Source organism: Lissotriton helveticus, chromosome 9 (genome assembly GCF_964261635.1).
Source record: "Lissotriton helveticus chromosome 9, aLisHel1.1, whole genome shotgun sequence".
In the NCBI taxonomy this organism is placed as follows: Eukaryota; Metazoa; Chordata; class Amphibia; order Caudata; family Salamandridae; genus Lissotriton; species Lissotriton helveticus.
In genome coordinates this window covers 1,179,249,762-1,179,272,495 of record NC_136070.1, presented here as the reverse complement: position 1 = coordinate 1,179,272,495, position 22,734 = coordinate 1,179,249,762, and the positions used below count along the sequence as shown (strand labels likewise).

At 45.5% G+C, this 22,734-nt stretch overlaps 1 protein-coding gene across 3 annotated transcripts in view; it reads right to left on the bottom strand.

The window, feature by feature from the left end:
- The window catches only part of CHL1 (cell adhesion molecule L1 like), a 524,527-nt gene that overhangs the window by 91,547 nt on the left and 410,246 nt on the right, over window positions 1–22,734 (bottom strand). For all 3 annotated transcript variants that reach the window (XM_078661653.1, XM_078661651.1, XM_078661652.1), the window contains one exon: window positions 14,541–14,665. In XM_078661653.1, coding sequence (XP_078517779.1) covers window positions 14,541–14,665 — 125 coding nt within the window. The remainder of the gene's footprint in view (window positions 1–14,540; window positions 14,666–22,734) is intronic.

Genomic DNA, 22,734 nt, shown 5'->3' with positions numbered 1-22,734 from the left:
CTCAGGTTTAATATGCACAAGGTTATCGTACTACATAATCTTTTGTAACCAGTACCGGCTCCTCGAGAGAGTGCGGCGGGCGGTGGCGCGGGGCGAGGGAGGGTCAGGGTCGGGAGTAGTAAACTATGGCATACAGCAGAACGGAGATAAGTAAAGAAATACATAAATAAAACGAATTACATGGTGCACGCTGCATCGCCATTTTAGTTTTCCTTTGCAGTCAATGGCTCTCGGGGCAGGGCTGATCACAGCTTTGCACTCCTTAAATGGACATGACTGCTTGACTGGGAACCAAAACCGGCAACTTGCTCTGCCGGACCCCCCTCCCCCCCTCCCGAAGGAGGGGTGGGGGGGTGGCGGGGGTGTGGCTGAGCTCGTTACCAGGGCCGGTTTTCAGCCGATTTTGTTACTGGGCCGATTTTGCAGCTATGCTGCAATTACGGCCCTGTAACAAAAACGGCCCCCAGCGCCCAAAACCGGCCCCCACCCATGCGGCGCACCGGGGGATTGCCCGGTGCCCGCAACGGCCAGTCCGGGCCTGTTGACCAGCCCTCTCAGGCCGGCCAAACAGTCCTGCACACTTTGCATCTTCCCCACCAGGCTGCATTACGCAGCCTGGTGAGAAACATGCAAAGCCTCCCATTGCCCACCTGAGAGCTGATCCACGGCGCTCAGATCAACCACAACGCTGCATTGCAGCGCTGTGATTGGCTCAGAGGAACCTGTGAGCCGGGTGCTTCCTGCTGCCAGTCAGGACTGCAGGAAGGAAGAAGAAAGAAAACAGAGGAGAGGTAGCGGCCGGCTGTTTCAGGTAAGTGTTTTATTTATTTTGTCCTTGTCTGCGTCCCTCATTCCACCCCTTCCCCGCCTCACCACCTGAATCCAGTAGCAGCCGCTACTAAAGAATTTCATCCACATAAAGCTAAAAAAAAAGTTTGTCAGCAAAACATTAAAAAGCGAATCAAATCCCTTCAGGGGACGGAGATATGAATGTTAAAAGTTTTAAGAAAAAGAGTGCTAAGAAAAAGTAAGGCACCAATCGGAAATAACAATTTCCCGAATACAAGACACAGCTGTAGAGTATGGAGCTAGCACTCCTCTACTACATGACACTGCTATCTGGTCGAAAATTTGCCTAATCTTGCGATTCAGATGAAGTTTAGTTTTTGTGAGTAAATGCACTTTTCAGCAGTGTAAAACACATATTCATATTTACAAAGGTTGGTTTACGCTCAAAAAAGGATTTACTCAAGCAAGTATTTTCTTGTGAGGAAATATGCTAAAAGGTGGACGGAGTGAGTAGGTGTGACCATCGCATATTTCTAGGCATACATTTGGAAATCTTGGTGAATTCCATGAAGTAGGTTGGAAACCTCGAATGGCAAGAGGTATACCATGAGAACACCTATTTCATTTGATAATTGCTTGCTTGTTATACACCTATGGACCGTTGCTCAATGCAAAAAGATGTCTTTGCATGAGCGTTTTCCCTCTAGTGGCAGGTAACTAGTGTATCACTGACAGGAAGCCGCAAAATGCTGTATATGCTCTAATTAAGTAGCAACAAGAAAGATGACTTTTGGTTTTGCTTGAATGATTTTTCACTTACAACTATGGGTGGGGCTTAACATTTTGTTTGCATCTCTCATGATCCAAAAAGCTCCCTCTTCAAAGTTCTTGCTTTTGTTGAGCATGCTGAGGGTTTGCAAGATATATGTTTGCTCTAGAGCTGCTGAGAAAGAGATGCGCCCTAAGCAGCCGCGGTCGGTAGGGGAGGACCTGCCGGGGCGATGACATGGGGAGGGGGAGGGGCAGGGTGGGGGTTAGTAATGTATGGATAATAGATGTTTGCAGGTAAGTAAACATATAAATAAATCAACCGAATTTCGTTGCCTGCACTGCATTGCATTTGGGGATGCAGTGCACGCAACGAAATTCGTTTGATTTATTTATAAGTTTACTTACCTGCAAACATCCATTATCCATACATTACTAACCCCCACCCTGCCCCTCCCCAAGTCACCGCCCCGGCAGGTACTCCCCTACCGACCACGGCTGGCCCTAAGCAGACAGTTTCCCAGGCTACAGTACGTTTATCCAGACGTTCCTCCAGCACTGAGGGCATAATTTGTTTACAATGAGCCAATTGGATGTGTGCACCATTTGGGTGTTTCTCACTGTGCATTGGCCTTGCATGTTCAGCCTTTTTACTATCACCAATGTGGTCCCCTAATTAACTGCATGCACATAGATAAGAAACAAAAGTGGTCAAGCCATCATTAGCCACAGATTCATTGCACCGTGGTAGTTCGCAGTTTTGTGTGGAACGCTGCAACGTTTTATCCCAAGGGGAGGAGCAAAGCACTGAGATTTGTTTTCAGTTATCTCTTAGATTGACATTCTTCTTATTTAGGTGAAAATATACATTAACGAGTAAAACAACATTTGCACTTTTATTAGTATTCTTACATAAGGTCATAGTTCAAGTTCAGGCATTTATAAAGCGCACTACTCACCCATAGGGTCTCAAGGCGCTAGAGGGAGGGGTTCACTGTTTGTCGAATAGCCATGTTTTCAGTTCTTTTCTGAAGGAGATGTGGTTCTGAGTAAGGCGGAGGTGGGTGGGGAGTGAGTTCCAGGTCTTGGCAGCCAGGAAGGAGAAGGATCTGCCGCCCATGGTGGTTTTTCGGATGCGGGACTGCGGCGAGGGCTTGATTGGATGATCTTAGTTGGCAGGTGGGGTAGTAGAAGGACAGTCGGGTGTTGAGGCATTCGGGTCCTAGATTATAAAGGGCCTTGTGTGCGTGGGTAAGAAGGCGGAAAGTAATTCTTTTGTTGACGGGAAGCCAGTGGAGGTTTTTTAAGTGACCGGTGATGTGCTCTTGGCGCGGGAGGTCTAATATGATTCTTGCTGATGCGTTTTGGATGCGCTGGAGCTTTTTCTGTAATTTTGTTGTCATTCCGGCATAGAGTGTGTTGCCATAGTCCAGTCGACTTGTGACCAGTGCATGGGTGACAGTTTTTCTTGTTTCGAGGGGGATCCAGCGGAAGATCTTTTTGAGAATGCGAAGGACGTTGAAGCAGGAGGACGATACGGCGTTGACTTGTCTGGACATTGAGAGAGAGGAGTCTAGAATGAAGCCGAGGTTGCGTGCATGGTCTGTGGGTGTGGGCGCTGATCCCAAAGCGGAAGGCCACCAGGAGTCGTCCCAAGCTGAAGGGGAGGATCCTAGGATGAGCACTTCCGTTTTGTCTGAGTTGAGTTTTAAGCGGCTCTGTTTCATCCATTCGGCTACTTCTTTCATACCTTCGTGATGGTTGTTTTTGGCGGTGTTGGGGTCCTTGGTGAGGGAAAGGATCAGCTGGGTGTCGTCGGCGTAGGAGATGATGTTGAGGTTGTGCTGACGTGCGATGGAGGCGAGGGGACTCATAGGCATAATAAAACATAATACGTCACAATATACAAGTACCTGACAAAACAGAACTTTAAACATATCAAGGTATGGTAATTTTAACATGCGAAAACAGCTCGCGACACTGCAAAGAATAAAGACAAGAGTCAAACACATTGTTTTAGAAAACCCATAAGTATTGCAAGACTAAACACACCTACTCAAGGCAAAATCTTTGTGAATCAGCCTCTAATTATTACATTTACGGTGAGGTTCCGTGACGATTTTACTCGTGTTTATAACATTGTCGTAAATACATAATTTTGGTATCAGTGAACCGCAAATGATCCATTTAGTACATCCTGGTGTTTTCGCTATGCTACGAGCAAGAGCACTCCAGTTACAAACACATTTCTGTTCTACCCGTGGCATCCATTTTAGAACACGGAAGCCATTTTGTATTCCTTGCCCTCACATAGTCAATGGACACGCAATGATCTCTTTCCATTAAAGGACACGTAGGCTTTAACCGGCAATTCACCTTGCTAGTGACACGTGCACCTTAGGCCAGCAACGCTGTAGCAGCATGACTCGGCAAGAACTGCCTCCCCAGCCTGAGGCCAGTCCTGCTATACTGGTTCTTGTGTTCGTTGGCCTGATCATGATTAGGCGGCCGAAGCTGGTAACCGTGCCCATTTACGACCCACAAACATTTCTTATCCTGTCTTTCTATCTTCTACACCTGGCTCTGCTCCTTTCCTTCTGGGCCTTTATTAGGGGGAGGTAACGAAATTTACGATGAGGCGGTCCGGGTCTTGAATGAAGAATTGACATGGGATTATGATGGACTAGTGGGAACCCCTCATTCGTAATGTTTTGACATCAGATACTGTTGACGATTCCTGTGCAACGCCAAATATTTATTGTTTAAGACACGAATGTTTAGAACTGTGGTAACATGTAAAGAATTTGCCTGAAGCCCAATATTTAGTATATAAGGAGCAATCCTCTTTGTACAAATCGAACAGGCTCCTAGATACTGCCCATGTGTAGTTTCTGTGACTTCTGTGTCCCTGCAGTAATAAACCTTTGGTCTTTGACGCCACCATCGAGAAGCCCGTGTTTCTGTTTGTTTGTGTACCAAGACAGGTTGAACTCCGGGGTCTTCGGGTGTTGTCCCTGACACCTCTGGACGGAACTAAAAAGTCCAGAACTCCATTTGGCGCCCAACTCGGGGCGACGTCATTCGGTACCGGTCCAGAAGCCTGAAGAGTTCGAGGAGCTTCGTGTGAAGATTTCAGAGGGAGGCGCCCCACTTCATCGATCCCGGCATATCGCAAAAGTGGCCCCGACGTCCTCTTCCACGAGGGTTCCCGTTCAGACGGCTGCAGTGCTCCGTTGCCTTGACCGTCGCCCTGTCTTGGACCCGAGGTGCAGTCCTCAGTACGGCGAAACGTGACGGGTTTCTCCTTGGTGACGTCTTCAGTGCCTCAGTTAAGTATTCAGTGGTTGCTAGTTAAATATTTTGTGAGGATTGCTCCTGTTTGGATAATCCTTTTAGTTCTCAGTTCAGTTCAGTTCTGTAAGATTATCACTGGTTATTCTGGTTACGATAATCATTCTGTTCAGTTCAGGTATCGATACATTTGTCAGTTCTGGTAGGCCTAAGTTCGTGGTTCGAGTGCGCATCTTTTCTGTTTGTGTCTTGTTTGTCTTGTGTTCCGGATTATAAAATGGTAAGTCGGAAAAATTGTATGTTGTCTTGTTTTAGTTGCAACAGTGATTCCCGGTTGGAGGACTCGTGTTTGGTTCCTCCGATTGGAACTCCCCTTTATGATCTATATTGCAAATTTGGTGTGGGCCCTATCTCTTATAATGAGGTATGGATCCGCTTCACAGAGAAAGACGGTGTCCTTAGTTGGCCACTACATGGTAGTTTTGAACCTGAAGTTCTTGATAATTTAGAAAGAAGGTTGTTTAAGAAGAAAGCCCGGCCGGCAATGTTTGATTCTTTCCGTTATTGGCGAAAAGAATCTAAACGGAGAGAAATTAAAAAGTTGAAGAAAGAACAGAAAGAGCAAGAGTTGACTTTAGAACAGTCTGCTAGGCAGCTGCAACTCAACGAGTCTGAGAAAGCGATGGAGGTGGCCGATAGAGAGCGTAATTTAGCGATAGACAAGTGCTATCCTGCTTTGCCATCGAGTACGGCTAAGATAGTAGAGGACCCTGAAAAGGATCCCCTATTGTCTTACTTGTTACGATCACCCCCACCGTATGCACAGGGTGCTACGGCTCCACCTATACCGAATGTTCAATTACCGGTTGCTGGACAACCTGGTGTCCCTGTTCCCGCTCCCCTGAATCTAGTTCCTGTACCTCCTGTGGTCAATATTAATGTTCCTTCGACAACCCCTCTTCTAGGGTTGCCGGCTTCTTTTCCTATGCCTGTGTCACCCACACCTGCCACTTCACAAGCTATTTTGCCTGCTACTCCTACTATTCCTGATCTATCTATTCCAACTACTACTCTATTCACTGCCTCTGCAAGTATTATGACTCCGCTTTCTGTACGACGAAGAATCACTGATTCTGTCTCTAATATTCTATCTCCCTTCTATAAAACTCTGATTAAGACTCCTACCTCTGACTCTGTGCAGAGACGTAGTCAGCTTCCCAGTACTGAAGAAAGAGGAATACTAGATTCCACTGCCCTTAGATGGGTTTCGAAAGTTGGAAGATATAATGTACAAAATGTATTAGATACATTTATGCAATGGAACGAACCGACACAACGATATGTGTTCGATGAAATGTGTTTCCTTCTACGTGAGGAATTGGAAGAGGATGACCCTGAATCAAATTTAGGAGAATTAATTAATGTTCAGAAAGAGTTTGCTACAGGTATGATAGTTGGTCAAAATATAAAAGAAGCGATGGAACTAATTTTAAGTTATAGATCCGACTCGTCCCTTCTTTCACCGAGAGAGTTAGAGAAACGTAGTACGAAACGAAATCGTCAATATCCAATGAGAGAGGTTCCACCAATTTGGCGTGAAGCTGTGCAAGCTAATGCACCGCTTGGTATTGCAGCCGCTCCGGCCCAATTCCAGAGAGTCTGGATACATATTCCATGGAAACGAGCTGAAGTGTTAGCAGTAAAACAGGCCTTGCCAGATCCGCGTAAAAATCCTGCAGGGTACTACAAAGAGTTGGCTCAAACAGTTGACGCTTGTGTATTGAATCTTGCTGACATAGATCTGCTATTTGGTAACGTAGTACCGCAACCAATTTGGGCTAAAATTCGTAAAGAGAATCATCCAGTTGCCCTAGGTGGTGACTGGGCAGCTATAACTGCAGCGGATGGTCAACAAATAGGTGGTTCCAAACCTGAACCTTTAATTGCTAACTTGCCTGGTAGAATAATCGATTTAATGAAAACCTTAATGCCTGCATTACGCGTTAACTGGGATAAATTGTCCGCATGCAAACACAAGAAAGACGAAAGCGTCTCCGACTTTTTCACAAGATTCGAAGAGACTTTCGTGGATCATAGTGGTCAGGATATGAGCACAGAAGGGGGCCAGAGATTATTTGTTGATAAATTTGTGCACAATCTGTTGCCAGAACTTAGTGGTAAATTAAAGAATTCTGAAAGTGCGTGGGCTGTCTCTACGACTGCGCAAATACTTGCGACTGCTCAGTACTACGAAAATAGGGATAAAGAAGAGAAGGAAAAATCAGATAAAAAGACGAAAGATTTAAAAACTAAAGTACTTTTACAGCAAGCTTATCCGCCTCGCATGAATCAAACTAATATGCAGCAAGGGTCATATCAAAGAACGGATTATAATTTTCAAAGGCCACAATACCAATGGAATCAATGTGCTTATTGCAAAAAGGAAGGTCATTACAAAAGTGATTGTCCAGTTCGGGCGCAAAATAATGATGCGGCCGCTCAGAGAGGTCGTGGTAGTTCTATGCAAAACTCTAGAGGTCGAGGACGAGGTGCTATGCCTCCACAGACAAGTGATCGCCCCTCTAATTATTTCGACCAGCGTAATGGACAATCTGCCCAACAGAATAGGTCTCCACAGTATCATGTTGAAGACTATTATGAAGCTAGTGAGGAAGGTCAGCAAAGTGAATACTAGGACAGCCATGAACAAAGAGAGGGAGTAGTATCAGTACCAGTAGATCAGAGTGGGCCTTATGTCGCGGTAGCAGCATCAGGTATAGTCGAACCGTTTCTGTTGGATACTGGTGCAGCAAAAAGTTCTATCATACATGCGAAACTCCCTGGCGCACCTTTGTCTGGCTCAACAAACGTTTCAGTAGGTTTTTCGGGCGCCCCTGTTCACAACCCTGTTTCTGGTCCTTTGTCTATTTCTGTTGGACCCCGTCAATTGAAAGCACCCCTGATTTTGACGACAGGTTGTAACGAAAATCTGCTTGGTTTAGACTTGTTAAAACGCCTGTACGCGACATTGTACTGTTCTCCAGCAGGTGTACAGCTTACGTTGGGTAAAAGAATAATCTCCCCGATGTACTTGTCGATGGATGCGCTCCCACCAGAGCTGCGTTCACTCCCTGATACTCTTTGGGCGACTGGTCCTAATGATGTAGGTCTATTGGAAATTCCACCCTATGTAGTAACTTTGAAAGCAAATGTCAAACTTCCACGAATTCCACAATACAGAATCTCTAGTGAAGGTGAGCGTGCGCTCCTACTGATAGTACAAGACCTGATCAAGAAAGATGTTGTAGAAGAGACTAGAGGTAATGTCTGTAATAGTCCTGTACTGCCTATTTTGAAACGAACTGACCCTACAAAGCCTCCAGTATATAGGTTCGTAATTGATCTTAGAGAGGTTAATAAAATTGTGATCCCACAGTTTCCTGTGGTTCCAGACATTACTGCATTGTTAACGTTGATTCCTGCTACAGCAGCATGGTTTTCGGTTGTCGACTTGAAAAATGCCTTTTTCAGCATTCCGATAGCCGAGGAAAGCAGAGATATCTTCGGTTTCTCTCTAGGAGGACGAAGTTTTAGATTTAAACGCGCTCCACAAGGTTATTGTGAAAGCCCATCCATTTACAGTCAAGCATTAAAAAGCCAGTTAGATTCCTTCGTACTTCCTCGTGGTTCTGCTTTAGTACAGTATGTCGATGATCTTCTAGTGGCTGCCGATGACAAGGAAACTTGCAAAACAGCTACGATTTCTTTATTGCATCACTTGTCAGATTTGAATCACAAGGTGTCACCTTCAAAAATGCAATACTGCTGCCAAGAAGTGACCTACCTAGGTCATCTCTTGTCAAAGGAGGGAAGGAAGTTGACCCCAGAGAGAATAAAAGCAATTACACAGATGAACGTTCCTAGCACGCAGAGAGAAGTACGTGCCTTTTTGGGTATTACCTCATATTGTAGGCAATGGATCCCAAATTTTTCTCTTCTAGCAAAACCATTGGTAGCCTTGACTGGGAAAGGTGTCCCGAGTCCGGTACCATGGTCTGCTGAATGTCAGCAGAGTTTTTCTGAGTTACGAAATGCACTGTGTTCAGCACCTGTATTGGGTACACCCGACTACAGTAAGCCATTCACGCTCTATGTCCACGAGAGAGAAGGTTGTGCATTGAGTGTTTTGACGCAGAAATTTGGTGATAAACAACGCCCTTGTGCGTATTTTTCATCAACATTAGATCCAGTAGCTAGAGCATTGCCTAGTTGCTTGAGAGCTACAGCCGCAGCTGCAGCTTCCATTCGACAATCTGCTGGTTTAGTAATGAACAACATGCTAGTAGTCATGGTTCCTCATGCTGTGGATACACTCATGAACCGAACCAAGACGCAACACCTTACCAGTGCTAGATTATCAGGTTATGAACTGACACTGTTAGCTAGTCATATTCAGATCAAAAGATGCAATGTATTGAATCCAGCAACATTGTTGCCGACTAGCGAAGAGTCGAGTGATTCCGAACCACACGACTGTTGTTTCAGAACTGAGGAAGAAACAAAAGGACGAATCGACTTAAAAGACACTCCGTTGTCAGAACCAGATGGCACGTTGTATGTTGACGGGTCTTGCTTCAAATTGGAGAATGGTGATGTGACTGCTGCTTATGCAGTAACGACTTTGAGTACGATTGTGGAGACTGCAAGAGTGAGTCAGAATTCTGCCCAGGCTGCAGAATTGATCGCGCTAACAAGAGCGTGCGTTTTAGCTAAGGGAAAGAGAGTGAACGTGTTCACAGATAGTCAGTACGCGTTCGGCGTGGCCCATAGTTTTGGCCGTTTGTGGAAAGAGAGAGGTTTCATTACGTCCCATGGGACTAAGATTCAACATGGTCAGCTAGTTAATGACTTGTTGGAATCTCTAACCTTACCGACTGAAGTTGCGATTGTGAAATGCAGTGCTCATAAAGCAATCACAAATGATGTTGGTCGTGGGAATGCTTTTGCTGATGAGACTGCAAAACAGACAGCCAGAAATATGATGAGTAGAATGTATGTTGCAACGTCTGCAAGATGGATTTCTGAGTCTGGAATGTGTGAAGACACAGTGGAAAGCGTGAAAGAAATTCAGAAAGAGGCGACTGAGGAGGAAAAACTTGCATGGAAAGAGAGCACGGGTAAATTGGACTCGAGTGGGTGTTGGATTGACTTGTCGGAACAACAGCGTTGGATGTTGCCTGATGCGTATGTGCTTGCAGTAGTGACGATGGCACATGGAACAGCGCACATCAGTTCAAAAGGGATTTGTAAGATGTTGGCTCCGGTCTGGAAGAATGACGGGATTAGTAGGTGTGCAGAGAGAGTGGTGAGGAATTGTATGGTATGCTTGATGCATAATCCTGGCAAGGGAATCCCCACACCTGCAGGTCACTTCGCTCCTCCTTCCTGCCCCTTTGAAGTGATCCAGCTAGACTTCATTCACATGGATCGTTGTAATAACCTGAAATACGTCCTAGTGGTAGTTTGTGCTTTCTCCAGATGGATCGAAGCATACCCACTGAAGGACAATACTGCCTTATCCACTGCCAAAATTCTTCTTAAAGAATACTTCCCCAGATACGGAATGCCACGGATTGTATGGTCAGACAACGGAAGTGAGTTCATAGGGAAAGTTATGCAGAGTGTGTGTGCCGGCCTAGGGATTAGACAGAAATTTCATAGTGCGAATCATCCCCAGTCCGCGGGTTTAGTCGAGGGTTACAATGGCACCCTTAAACTGAAACTCGCTAAGATACAAGCATCCACGGGTTTGTCCTGGCCAGACGCATTGCCTTTGGCTTTGCTATCAACAAGAGCAACTGTACATTCTAGAGTAGGGCTTAGTCCCTACGAAATAGTTTTCGGTCGTCCTGCAAATGTTTGGGGGGTACCTAGACCGAAAGAATTTAAGCAGCTGGAATACCCAATGTTAATTGATTACCTTTTCGACTTGACTGCTAAATTGAGTCTTATTCACCAACAGGTTTTCGACGCATTGCCAAAGCCATCGGAGAGTCCAGGCCATCAGCTGAAACCGGGTGATCAGGTGGTCATCCGAAATTTTGCAAGAACGAAAAATCTTCAGCCCAGATTTATTGGCCCGTTCCAAGTCCTGCTAGCAACGAGAACTGCTATTCGTGTGGCCGGAAGAAGAAATTGGATCCATACGACTCATGCTAAACGTGTGCCTCTGCCACTTCCTTACGACAACTGGGTAAAGAAAGGAATCGGTGCCTCTGAAACGGAACAAATCCCCAGGTTCATACCTTTCAGCGATGCAGAACTGATCACGGATTCACCAAATTCTGACTCTCCTCCTGAAACTGCTCTTTTGAACCCTGAACATTTGTCATCTGTACCAAAAGAACATTTGTCATCTGCGAACGTGAACATTGCAACGTCAGCTGAAAATACATTGTTCCCAGATCAGACAGCTCCTGCAAAACTGAGATACAACTTACGTTCTTGCCATATGGACAAATAAAGCAGGAAACTGCCTATTTTCAGATTTGAATTTGCTATACATTGCCTCCAGCCAGGAAGTTTGCTAATACTATGTATTGTTTCTTTTTGTTTTAAAATTGCCTTGCCGTCTGGGTAGCCGTAGGGTCGTGGCTGTGTGCCTAGTTGAATCTGCGGGGGTCCGACACAAGGTCGATCTTTCTGTTAGTTCTGGGAACTCCCAGGGCTGATAGAGGCATTTTCATCTACGTACACATCATCAGTGGTCGCGAACGGTCGTAGAAGATGGAGCTTCCTGAGCTACAACGAGAAAATGTAATTTATGTTCGCAGAAATAGACTGAACAGAATACTACACAGCAAATGCTTTCTAATGCAATGTGCAGTTACATTTTTAATCGTTTTAATAACGTTGGTGGGTGGAATCGTCTTTGGTGTACATTTGATTTTTATGCCAGTAACTACAGTACCTTCCCTTGATCCTACTACTTCTACGGTTTCTTCTATGCATTCTTTCCACTCATTTCCTGAACACGAACAAGCTCGACGCTCAGAATTTATTAACAATACATTTGTACAGCTCTTGCATCAACACCAACTGATAGTTAATACTACAGACTGCTGGGTGTGTGGCTTGATACCTCACACTATGGATAAAGGCATTCCCTATTTAGTCTTGCCTTTCAGCTATAATGGATCATTTCAGGCTTTTCAGACCATTTTTTCATATGCCCTTGAGACCTATCCTCCGCGTCCACCACGGTCCACTAAATACAACTCAGCCAACAAAGCTTTAGTCCAGGGAATTATTGATATGATTAAAGACGTCAATAATACTCCATCTTATCCTAGAGATGAATTACTGGTGTATTTGAGTTGGAACTCTACAGAGTATCGCCTTGGTTTGGGAGAAAGCAAGCGTAAAAGCTCCACTTCAGTTTGGGTCGTGCCTCACCGAGGTCAGGTCTGTTTGCAAGGAAATGGGAGAAATCCGAGAGCTCAGCTAGGGAGCAGTGAGTGCGTTGAGACTTACGTATTTCCGTCTGACTCCTCCCCTGCCTTTCTGACTGCTAGGGGTACCTACTTCATTTGTCAGGACAGAGCATATACATGGCTGCCTGCTGACTTTTCAGGTTCATGTTATATTGCTCGATTGTTACCTCCGACATACACTGCTTCTTCAGATTATCACAAAACCAGAGTAGCAAGAGGTGTCTTCAGCAAGGAAGATACCGCTGGTCAAGAAGCTGGAGACTTTTTCAAAGGTTTCCTTCCGTTTTGGGGGCCTATGGCTAATAGTAGAAGTATACGTCAACTAACACGAGTAGTTGAATCTACTATTACAGAAACTGCTGGTGCCCTTAGTAACTTAACAGCTGAGCTTCAAGCGGATCGTCTCATGACGTTGCAGAACCGTATGGTTCTAGACGTAATACTTGCAGATCGAGGTGGGGTATGCAGAATGATCCAATCGAGCTGCTGTGTCTTTATTCCAAATAATGCTCCAACAGTCTATGAAGCAATCTCTAAGCTACATAAGATTTCCGACTCTATACACGTAGATAAGGGAAACTGGTCCTTCATGGAGTGGTTTTGGACTCTGGTATCAGCGTGGGGATGGAAGGTTCTGATGGTCATTGGTGTCATCCTAGTATGTCTGTTCTCGTGCTGTCTTATTATCCAATGTGGTCCCGCTCTGTGTAGCCTCTGTGCTGCAACCTGTTTCAGAAAACCACCTACATTAGGAGAAAAGACACGAGACAGGATGATGATACAACAACATGTCACTGACCTAATGAGCATAGAATTAGACTCTGACTCTGATATAGACTGAGTAATTGCCTATGTAAGGGCAAAAGGAGGGTCTGAGGTTCCGTGACGATTTTACTCGTGTTTATAACATTGTCGTAAATACATAATTTTGGTATCAGTGAACCGCAAATGATCCATTTAGTACATCCTGGTGTTTTCGCTATGCTACGAGCAAGAGCACTCCAGTTACAAACACATTTCTGTTCTACCCGTGGCATCCATTTTAGAACACGGAAGCCATTTTGTATTCCTTGCCCTCACATAGTCAATGGACACGCAATGATCTCTTTCCATTAAAGGACACGTAGGCTTTAACCGGCAATTCACCTTGCTAGTGACACGTGCACCTTAGGCCAGCAACGCTGTAGCAGCATGACTCGGCAAGAACTGCCTCCCCAGCCTGAGGCCAGTCCTGCTATACTGGTTCTTGTGTTTGTTGGCCTGATCATGATTAGGCGGCCGAAGCTGGTAACCGTGCCCATTTACGACCCACAAACATTTCTTATCCTGTCTTTCTATCTTCTACACCTGGCTCTGCTCCTTTCCTTCTGGGCCTTTATTAGGGGGAGGTAACGAAATTTACGATGAGGCGGTCCGGGTCTTGAATGAAGAATTGACATGGGATTATGATGGACTAGTGGGAACCCCTCATTCGTAATGTTTTGACATCAGATACTGTTGACGATTCCTGTGCAACGCCAAATATTTATTGTTTAAGACACGAATGTTTAGAACTGTGGTAACATGTAAAGAATTTGCCTGAAGCCCAATATTTAGTATATAAGGAGCAATCCTCTTTGTACAAATCGAACAGGCTCCTAGATACTGCCCATGTGTAGTTTCTGTGACTTCTGTGTCCCTGCAGTAATAAACCTTTGGTCTTTGACGCCACCATCGAGAAGCCCGTGTTTCTGTTTGTTTGTGTACCAAGACAGGTTGAACTCCGGGGTCTTCGGGTGTTGTCCCTGACACCTCTGGACGGAACTAAAAAGTCCAGAACTCCAACGGGTTGTCATTGAGATGCAGCAATTGTCATTTCCCCTACATAAAACACCACAAATGTTCAGACCCTTTTCGGACTCTATCATCATTTCACCTTCAAAAGCAAAGGCATAATGTATCTCCAAAGACTGTACTCATGTGCCACCTTTAAATCAGAACATCATAACAACTGTGCCCAGTATGCATCGAGCATGTACTTACATCTTTGCATTAGTGAGTGCTGGGGTGTCACATTCGTGATTACCACAGGGATCAATTTTAATTGGGTTATGGGACTTCTACCGAGCTGAAAACTGCAGATGAGTCTAGTCCTTGTGAAAAGTAGGACATAAAAGAACAGAAGCAACATTTGCATAACCGAGTGAAAGTAGTTCTTACCCAGGACGACCAAGCGGGTTTCTGCCATGGTGCTGTCGAGGGACGTGCTAGCGACGCAGGAGTACACGCCTTGATCCTCCAATGCCACACCAGGAATAGTCAAGGTGTCTGCATCCACAAGGATTCTGAAAGGGCACAGCACAGAAAGAATAGATGAATGACAAAAGTGATACAAGCCATGCTCCAAATTTTATTACCATGCATTGTGTTTTATGGAACCCCACAGATTCGTTTACCTCATTCTTCCTTTGCATATGCAGTTTTTGCTTTATTTTGTCAAATGTTATGAAAATGTGGCACTTGATTAAGCTATTGAAATGGTTCTTTTTGACGGTGTTCACCTCTTCTACTCTCACTGGTAAAATTCCACAAATTTCCAAAATAACAGCAGCAGAAGGAAATATTGAGAAGATCTAGGAATTTAGTGTATGTACCTCCTTATGATAGTTGCAGTAGCAGATCTCATAAGCATGTAGCTTGGGTCTGCCTTCAATTCTGAGAGTGTTGTCCAATAGGAGGAAGGAGAGGACCCATTTCCATTAATAGGGTGTGTGTTTGTACACCAGCATGGGCATATCTTACCTCTCCCACTTCACATAAGAGCACATGCATACCTCTTCTTTCAGAAGATAGGGTCACCCTCTGAATGAAAAGGCATGCTTGTGCCGAAACTGGAAAATCTCTTTCATTCCAGCAGGAAAACTGGGATAAAGCAGGGTCCACTTACTAGGCAGTGCAGCATCGTGAATGGGAACAGCCGCGGGCCGTGGAGGGTGTTACGGTGGGGCAGGGAGGCGGGGAGGGGGAGGGGCAGGGTAGAGAGGGCTAAAAACCGGCACATGGATAATTACAGGTAAGTAAACAATTTAATTAATAAAATGAATTTCGTAGCGCGCACTGCATCGCATTTTGCGATGCAGTGCGCGCTAGGAAATTCGTTTTATTATTTAAATTGTTTACTTACCTGTAATTATCCATGTGCCGGTTTTTAGCCCTCTCCACCCTGCCCCTCCCTCTCCCCGCCTCCCTGCCCCACCGTAACTCCCTCCACGGCCCGCGGCTGAATGGGAATACAGGTGTACTGCTCTTTCAGACAGAGAGGATTATGGGTAGGAGCAGGAGAATTTACAAACAATCAGAAGCCAGATATCACTCCTATTTCAGGTCAAGAATCTGATGAGGCAACTTAGAGGTGTCCCTTTTACTTTCATGGTGGAAGAACCTATGAGCAGGGTCAGAAGGTATCCTTTTCATTAAGGAATTGACAGGAAGAATCTCTCCTCGAACAACATGCCTCAGATAATCCTCTATAACCTGTCACCTCTTGTCAGCAGACTGCCTATGGCCTGTGTTAGACCAGGTATCCTTGGTGTGATTTTCCCCCAAACCTTTTGTCTTCCGACGTCCTGTTTCGCTGACTTCGTTTGTGCTGGCTTTGGGACTCTTAGGACTCTGCACACTGTAGCACTGAGGACCAGTGCTAAAGTGCTTGCGTTCTCTCCCTAAAATATGGTAACATTTGCTTATACTCAATGTGCATATTTAATTTACTTGTAAGTCCCTAGTAAGGTGGCACTCCCTGTGCCCAGGGTCTGAAAATTAAATGCTGCTAGTGGGTCTGCAGCACTGATTGTGCCACCGACTTAAGTAGCATTTTAAACACATCTCAGGACTTTGTGTGTGTGGATTAAAACTGCCACTTTGACCTGGAACAAAGGAGACTTTTGCCAGGCCCAAACCTTCCTTTTTTAATACAGGCAAGTCACTTGCATGTAGGCCCTGGACAGCCCAAATGGCAGGATGCTAGCATTTAAAACTTAGGGCATTTCCTTTTAAGTGTTATATGTCCTGGTAGTGAAACACTCTTAAATTCGTTTTTCACTACTGCAAGGCCTACCTCTCCCATAGGATCCCATTGGAGTAACCTTATTACAATTAATAAGCTGTCATTTCCACTTGGGAGCAGGTAACCATTTCATATTTGGTGTCTTTGGAATTGCAATGAAAAACCCAAACTTACAGCGAAGTCAGTTTTTAAATTACAATTTTGAAAATGCCATATTTAGAAAGTCAAACAGAACAAATGATGGACGGAATGCTGAACAATGCAAACATTCATCCCAGTCACAAAGATCTGGGTTTAATCCATTGTTCTTTTGCTCACCACTCCACCCCAGTTTGGACCCATCAGTCTTATGAGAACAGTCCAACCCGAAGTTCCAAGTCAGGTCCTCGCTGGACCGGAAACAAGCTTCCTGCGACCGGTTTCGGGGAATCACCCCTCATCATCCAGGCTAGATTGAATCCAGTGACACAGTGAGCATGGGACCCACGTCTGAGCATACCCTTCCCACTTAGGGCAACAAATACAAAAGGAACAAATGATGGACGGAATGCTATACAATGCATTCACCCCCAGTCACAAAGATCTGGGCTTAATACATCATTATTTTGCTCACCATGCCACCCCAGTTTGGACCCAGCCATATGCAAATCAGTCTTGACCTTTTTCCTTATGGGAATTGTCCAGCCTGAACTGCCAAGCCAGGTCCTCCCTGGAGCAGAAACAAGCATCCTAGACTGGTTTCGGGCGCTCACCCCTCCTCAACCCGCCGGTTTCACTTTCTACATTGTGGGGTAAGACCTTGATGGAGGCCCCTAAATACTAGTAACTTGTTCTATTTAGGACAATAGTGTTTACCATATTCCTTGTATAGGTGTGCAGGTACCCCTGTACCCTAAAGTTTCTTCATGTACCCTTTTTCGTAATCTGATGGATTTCATGCCTTAATTATTCACTGATGTTATGATGCATCCAGTGCCTAATTTGTAATAAAATATGCGTCAGGTCCCTCGCCAGAAGGCAACATCAGTTTTAACCACCCATTGCCTCGCCAGCGCTGCCAAAGACAATGCCCATGCAAGTACAAACAATAATACACCTACAAGTGGGATTATTCAGACTATTCCAGGCCCCCAAAGCTATAAGAATAGCTTGGGTGTCAGGAGCTAATCGTTTTTAAGGTTTGTTGAATTAATAAACAGCTGTTGTTTTGCTCATCTCTAAATTGCAGATAGTGTCACCATGTGGAAGACTGTTATAGGGCTGGTGTTCACAATTAAGTGCCGGTGCCGAGTACCAGAAACCACCGGCTCAAATGAAGCACTGAAGGCATATTGTTTTGATCCTGGCATTGTCAGGATAATGAGTACTATCTCAGGTTTTGCAAAACATGCACCGTATTTATGATTAATTTTTTTGTCTTATGTTATGTATAATATACCTTATATATTTTTGGTAAAACCTATATACACACAAACAACCCCTGAACGACGGGGTCGTCTATGCATTATTGGGCAATACCAATGGTAGTACATGCAGTGTTTGCCTATTTACGTTAACCAGAAAAACACTTACATGACATTGCAATATCACAATATGTCCCAAAAAAACAATGTCATATATGGAAAAAGCCTGCACGCTTTTACATTTGCATGAGCAAATGTAAAGTAAAGGCAACAATAGGGTAAAACTTGGAGCGGCTTTTGCCGCATTCGCCGCTGCTTGACGCCAGGATCATTGCGACCAGCAAGGGACTCCAAGTCCCAGGAGCCTCATCTCTATTGCCTGCACCTTGGGGGAGCCTACTTCAATGCTCGTGGCACCCGCTTCGTGGGAGCCGCTTTTGCCGCATTTGCCGCTGCTTGACGCCAGGATCATCGCGACCAGCAAGGGACTCCAAGTCCGAGGAGCCTCATCTCTATTGCCTGCACCTGTGGGGAGCCTACTTCAAAGCTCGCGGCACCCGCTTCGCGGGAGGCGCGCAGGCGGACACTGGGCGAAGCCCGGGCCAAGGGCGGGCCCGTTTGAGACCGAATGAGGCCGGGCCAGGACCCTCCTCTTAGCTGTCCAGCATTGTAAGGTCAGTCACTTCCTACTTATTGAGGTTTCCCTGGGTTTGATCCCTCACGAGTGTTTAGATTCTGAGCCTTGCTGGTAAGATGAACTCCCGGGAGGGAAGGGGGAGGAACGCTCTCACGGGCGGAAGTGTGGCTGGGACTCTGGACCAATTCATATTAAGAGCCAGCTATGTCTGAGCCCATGAAAATGCCCTGACTGTGCAGCATTTATCTCTCAATCCCCTGCATAACAAACGCTCATCTCTGGGTGTATTGATGCTTACACATTCCCCAGAATGCAGCTTGGCCACAGGTTTAGATTCTCCTAACTCTGCCGGAGGTCTTTGCCAGACTCCATCTTTATCGCTGGACACCTCTACAATAAATGAGCTACCAACTAGTCCTGCCCCACATGAACTTGTGCAAGAGGGATCATCAAGTTCCACATTCCAACGGGTTAATACAAGGTCTGTGCCCAAAGCCAAATCTCAAGTCTCTGGAAATGTACCCGAGCCCGCCTCAAAGAGGAAGCCGGGAGGGGGCCCCCCAAAGGCAAACAAATGCAAAGATGCCAAAAACGTACAAGACTGGTGGTTTGGCATCCTTAACACTGCCGACATCTGAGCCTCAGTCTACCATTCTTACATCTGGCATTCAGATTGCTGTTACAGCTGGTATTCCATTGCTCTAATCTGAAGAGACGCTACTGGTCAAAATGGGGGCCCTTATATCGGCATCCTTTTCTCCAATTCTTGAGAGACTGACAGTTATTGAGGAGAAAATCTTCAACTTCTTGCTGTGTCCAACCATGGTTCTGTCATGACTTTACTGCGGTAAAATAATCGCCACTCCGAAATCATATCTAATGTAATGTGTAAACCCATAATGTCTAACCCCCCACCTGCCATCCCTAACCCACTGCCTTCCTTATCAAACAGGAATAGAGGGGTGGTCACTGCTTTTGATGTCGGTACTGTGGCTCAGGAAGGTGGCTTCGGTGAGGTGGAGAACACATCCAGTGAATTTGCCCAGCTAATCCCGGGCACTCCCAGGGTGGAGGGAGATAGACCTTGTGCTAGGCCACCTCGCAATACTGTACAAAACAATCCTATGTCTGGCTTTGATAATATATTAACTACTGCCCCTAGTGGGAACCGGTCGTGCTTTCCCAGCTATACACTCTGGGTTGGGAAACAGCTTGACCAGACACAATCCAAGGGTAGTAGTAAATCTTCCTCCTGCTTCCGCACCATTGGTTGTGGTCCTGAGGAATATACTACTCTTCAGGATGGTCAGTTAGAATCTACCAAACAGGTAATGGCGAAAACAATGCACTGGCTTAACGTACAATTGGGGCTGGGATATCTGCAACCAATTGATAATGGCTAGATGTTCATCTTGGGTTGTATACTCCAATAAGGATGGGGGGGTGACTGTGTAGTTGCCAACTTCAATAATGAGCGTGTAGTTAGGCTCATACTGGAGTGTTTAGGGAGTAGGAATGAAGGGCATTGTCCCGGAAAAATATCTCCCCATCCCCTAGGGTTCTTCTACAGACCACATTACTGTTCGCAACTAAGAAGGAGGGCCTGTGGTGATTGTCGCAGTGCCAATCATAGGGTTATGGAGCACCCCCTCGAATTAAACTTAGTTAACTGATTTGCCCCATTGTCCGTCTTAGATGGCTGTGAACAGGCGTGCAACACCCATTGGGCTGACGGGGCTTCAGCCCCCCCCCCGTCGTGTGTGTCAGCCCGGGCTGACACGTCTTCGCGGGCTGGCGAGCATCTAATTGCAGCCGCACCCGAGTACTTAACAAGTCTTTAAAAGACCATTAATTGTAAGTTAGGCTTTTGTTGTGTGTTCACCTATTCTTACAGCCACTCTGTCTGTGGTTGGAAGAATTAGCCCCCCCACAAATAATTTTCAGCCCCCCCCCCCCAGAAATTGCGCTCTAGTTGCCCGCCTGGCTGTGACTGACTGATACCTGCAGATCCATCTGGGACAGATAACACCACTATTGATCCCGTTACTTCCCATTTGATGGATTCAAACTCCCAGTTAGTTACTGACAGTGGGACAGAGGGTATCGAGAACATAGCTCTGTTAGAACAAAGTGAAGGTTCACCCCTCAGGACAATAAATATCTTATCCCGGAATATTGCTGGGTTGTTAACGAAGACTAGATCTTCTGACTGGTCTAATTTCATCGAGTCTTATGACATTATTGTGTTCCAGGAGACTTGGTCTTTGAGCACAATCTTTTGGCCAGGTTACTTGGCATTTGGCAAGCCAGCAATTCCTAGCACCAAAGGGCATCCATTAGGCGTCCTAACTATTTGGGTTAGACAACAGGCTGGTCTCCAAGTAGAAGACTTAGTGATTGACAACTCAGATATTCAGGCAATTAAAATAATTTCCGTGTATGAACCTGAGTTTATACTTATTAACGTCTATGCCAAAGGGCTCGTAGGTGGAAAGGCTTCACGGACCGTCTCCAGCCTGGATACATTTATCAAATCACTAAACGGGTCTTGCAATAGGATTATTGCGGGGGATTTTAACTGCACGTTCAAACCACTTGGCTTAGAAGACGGGAATCTCACCAGCGACGAGGATGCTGTGTGGGGCGTCCCGTCTTTAATGCTTGCCCCAATTAGGAACTGGACAGAAGCCGCTTAAAAGTCTAACATTAGAGAGGGGGCTTCGTGCAGCCAATGGAAGATCCAAATCAGACAACAATGTCAATCCCACTTTTATTAGCGGGTTAAGGAAAAGTAGGATCGATTATTTTCTTATTAACCTAGAATTCTGGCAAAGGGTGAGGGATATAGTGGTCGTGAAAAGATCAAAGAGCGACAACGATCCCCTTTTATTGACACTAGATGTGACATGTTGTCTGTCTAGGAGTGGTAGTCTGGACACTGCTCAGATGTGATTATGTACAATGACTGCCGCAGGTTAAAATGGGCACAGGTATCCGAGGATGAGGGCATTTTGACTCAAATCAAGTTAACATTTGTAGATTCCCTTACTGCCCTCTCGCAACTTGATTTCAATGACGATACTCTTCCAGCCCTTACAGCACATCATGAGGCCCTGTTCACCAAGTTGAGATCCTATATGGTAAAACCCAAAATAAGAAGTAATAGGCACCTAGTGTTTAAGTCAGCAAAATGGTACGACGGGGCATGCAGGATCGCCTATAGGGCTTTGTCTAATGCAATAAGGGCAGGTTCTACGCAGGAGATAAGGAAATTAAGATCTGATTATAAGGCAACCCAACTACGGGCAAAGAAGGCCCACAACGAAAATAGATGGAGGGGCCTGTTGGTTGCATTTAATGGGAAACACTGATGCCGATTCTGGCATTTAATTAAGTGAGGTGGCGACAACGTCGGTCCGGCACCTGTTAACACTGTCCCCCCTGAAGCTTGGGTTGCTCATTATCAGACCCAATTCTCCTTGCAGGCAAATATCCTGGGCAATTCCAAGGCGTAATTCCGGAGTCAACCCTAACATTTACTTTAGTGGAGATAGAACGTGCCTTTGATGAGGTAGCCACAGGGAGAGCCACGGGTCCAGATTGTATCCCGGCGGACATATCTGACCGGGATAACTGGCTGAAATATATTTTTATTTTTTCAAATGGTCTGGCTAGAGGAGCCCCTATTCCGGATTCCTGGTGTGGGGCTGAGATTGTCCCCATATATGAAAAAGGGGACCGAGCCTGCCCTTCCAAATATCGGCCTATTAGGCTTATAGACACTATGCAAAAGTTGGTGGCTAGGTTAGTGCTAAGTAGGGTAAATAGGTGGATTGATGATAATGAAATATTATCCACGTATCAAGCAAGATTTTGCTCCCGTGTTAGCACCATCAACCAAGTTTTTATATTTATGATGTTATATTGGAACACTGTGGTCCTAGCTGGGGGCAGCCTCTAACATGTTTTCACCTATGCCCAATTTAGGTGGGGTCAGCAGGGGGAGACAACAGAACGTTTTCCGGTGAACAGGGGAATGTGGCAGGGGTGTGTGTTAGCCCCTACCCTTTTCTCTTTGTTCATTAATAAAGTTGTCTCATACTACTCTGAATATCCCACGGAAGCCCCTACTCTAGCCGGTTCAAGGGTTCCTTTATTAATGTTCGCAGGCGACACCTTAATCTTGTCTAAAACACAAGCTGGTCTGCAAAGAGCTCTTGACAGATTTAGTCTTTTCTGTAATGACCATGATCTGGTAGTCAATGTTGACAAGACAAAGTTCATGGTCTTGCATAAAAACAAACCAGT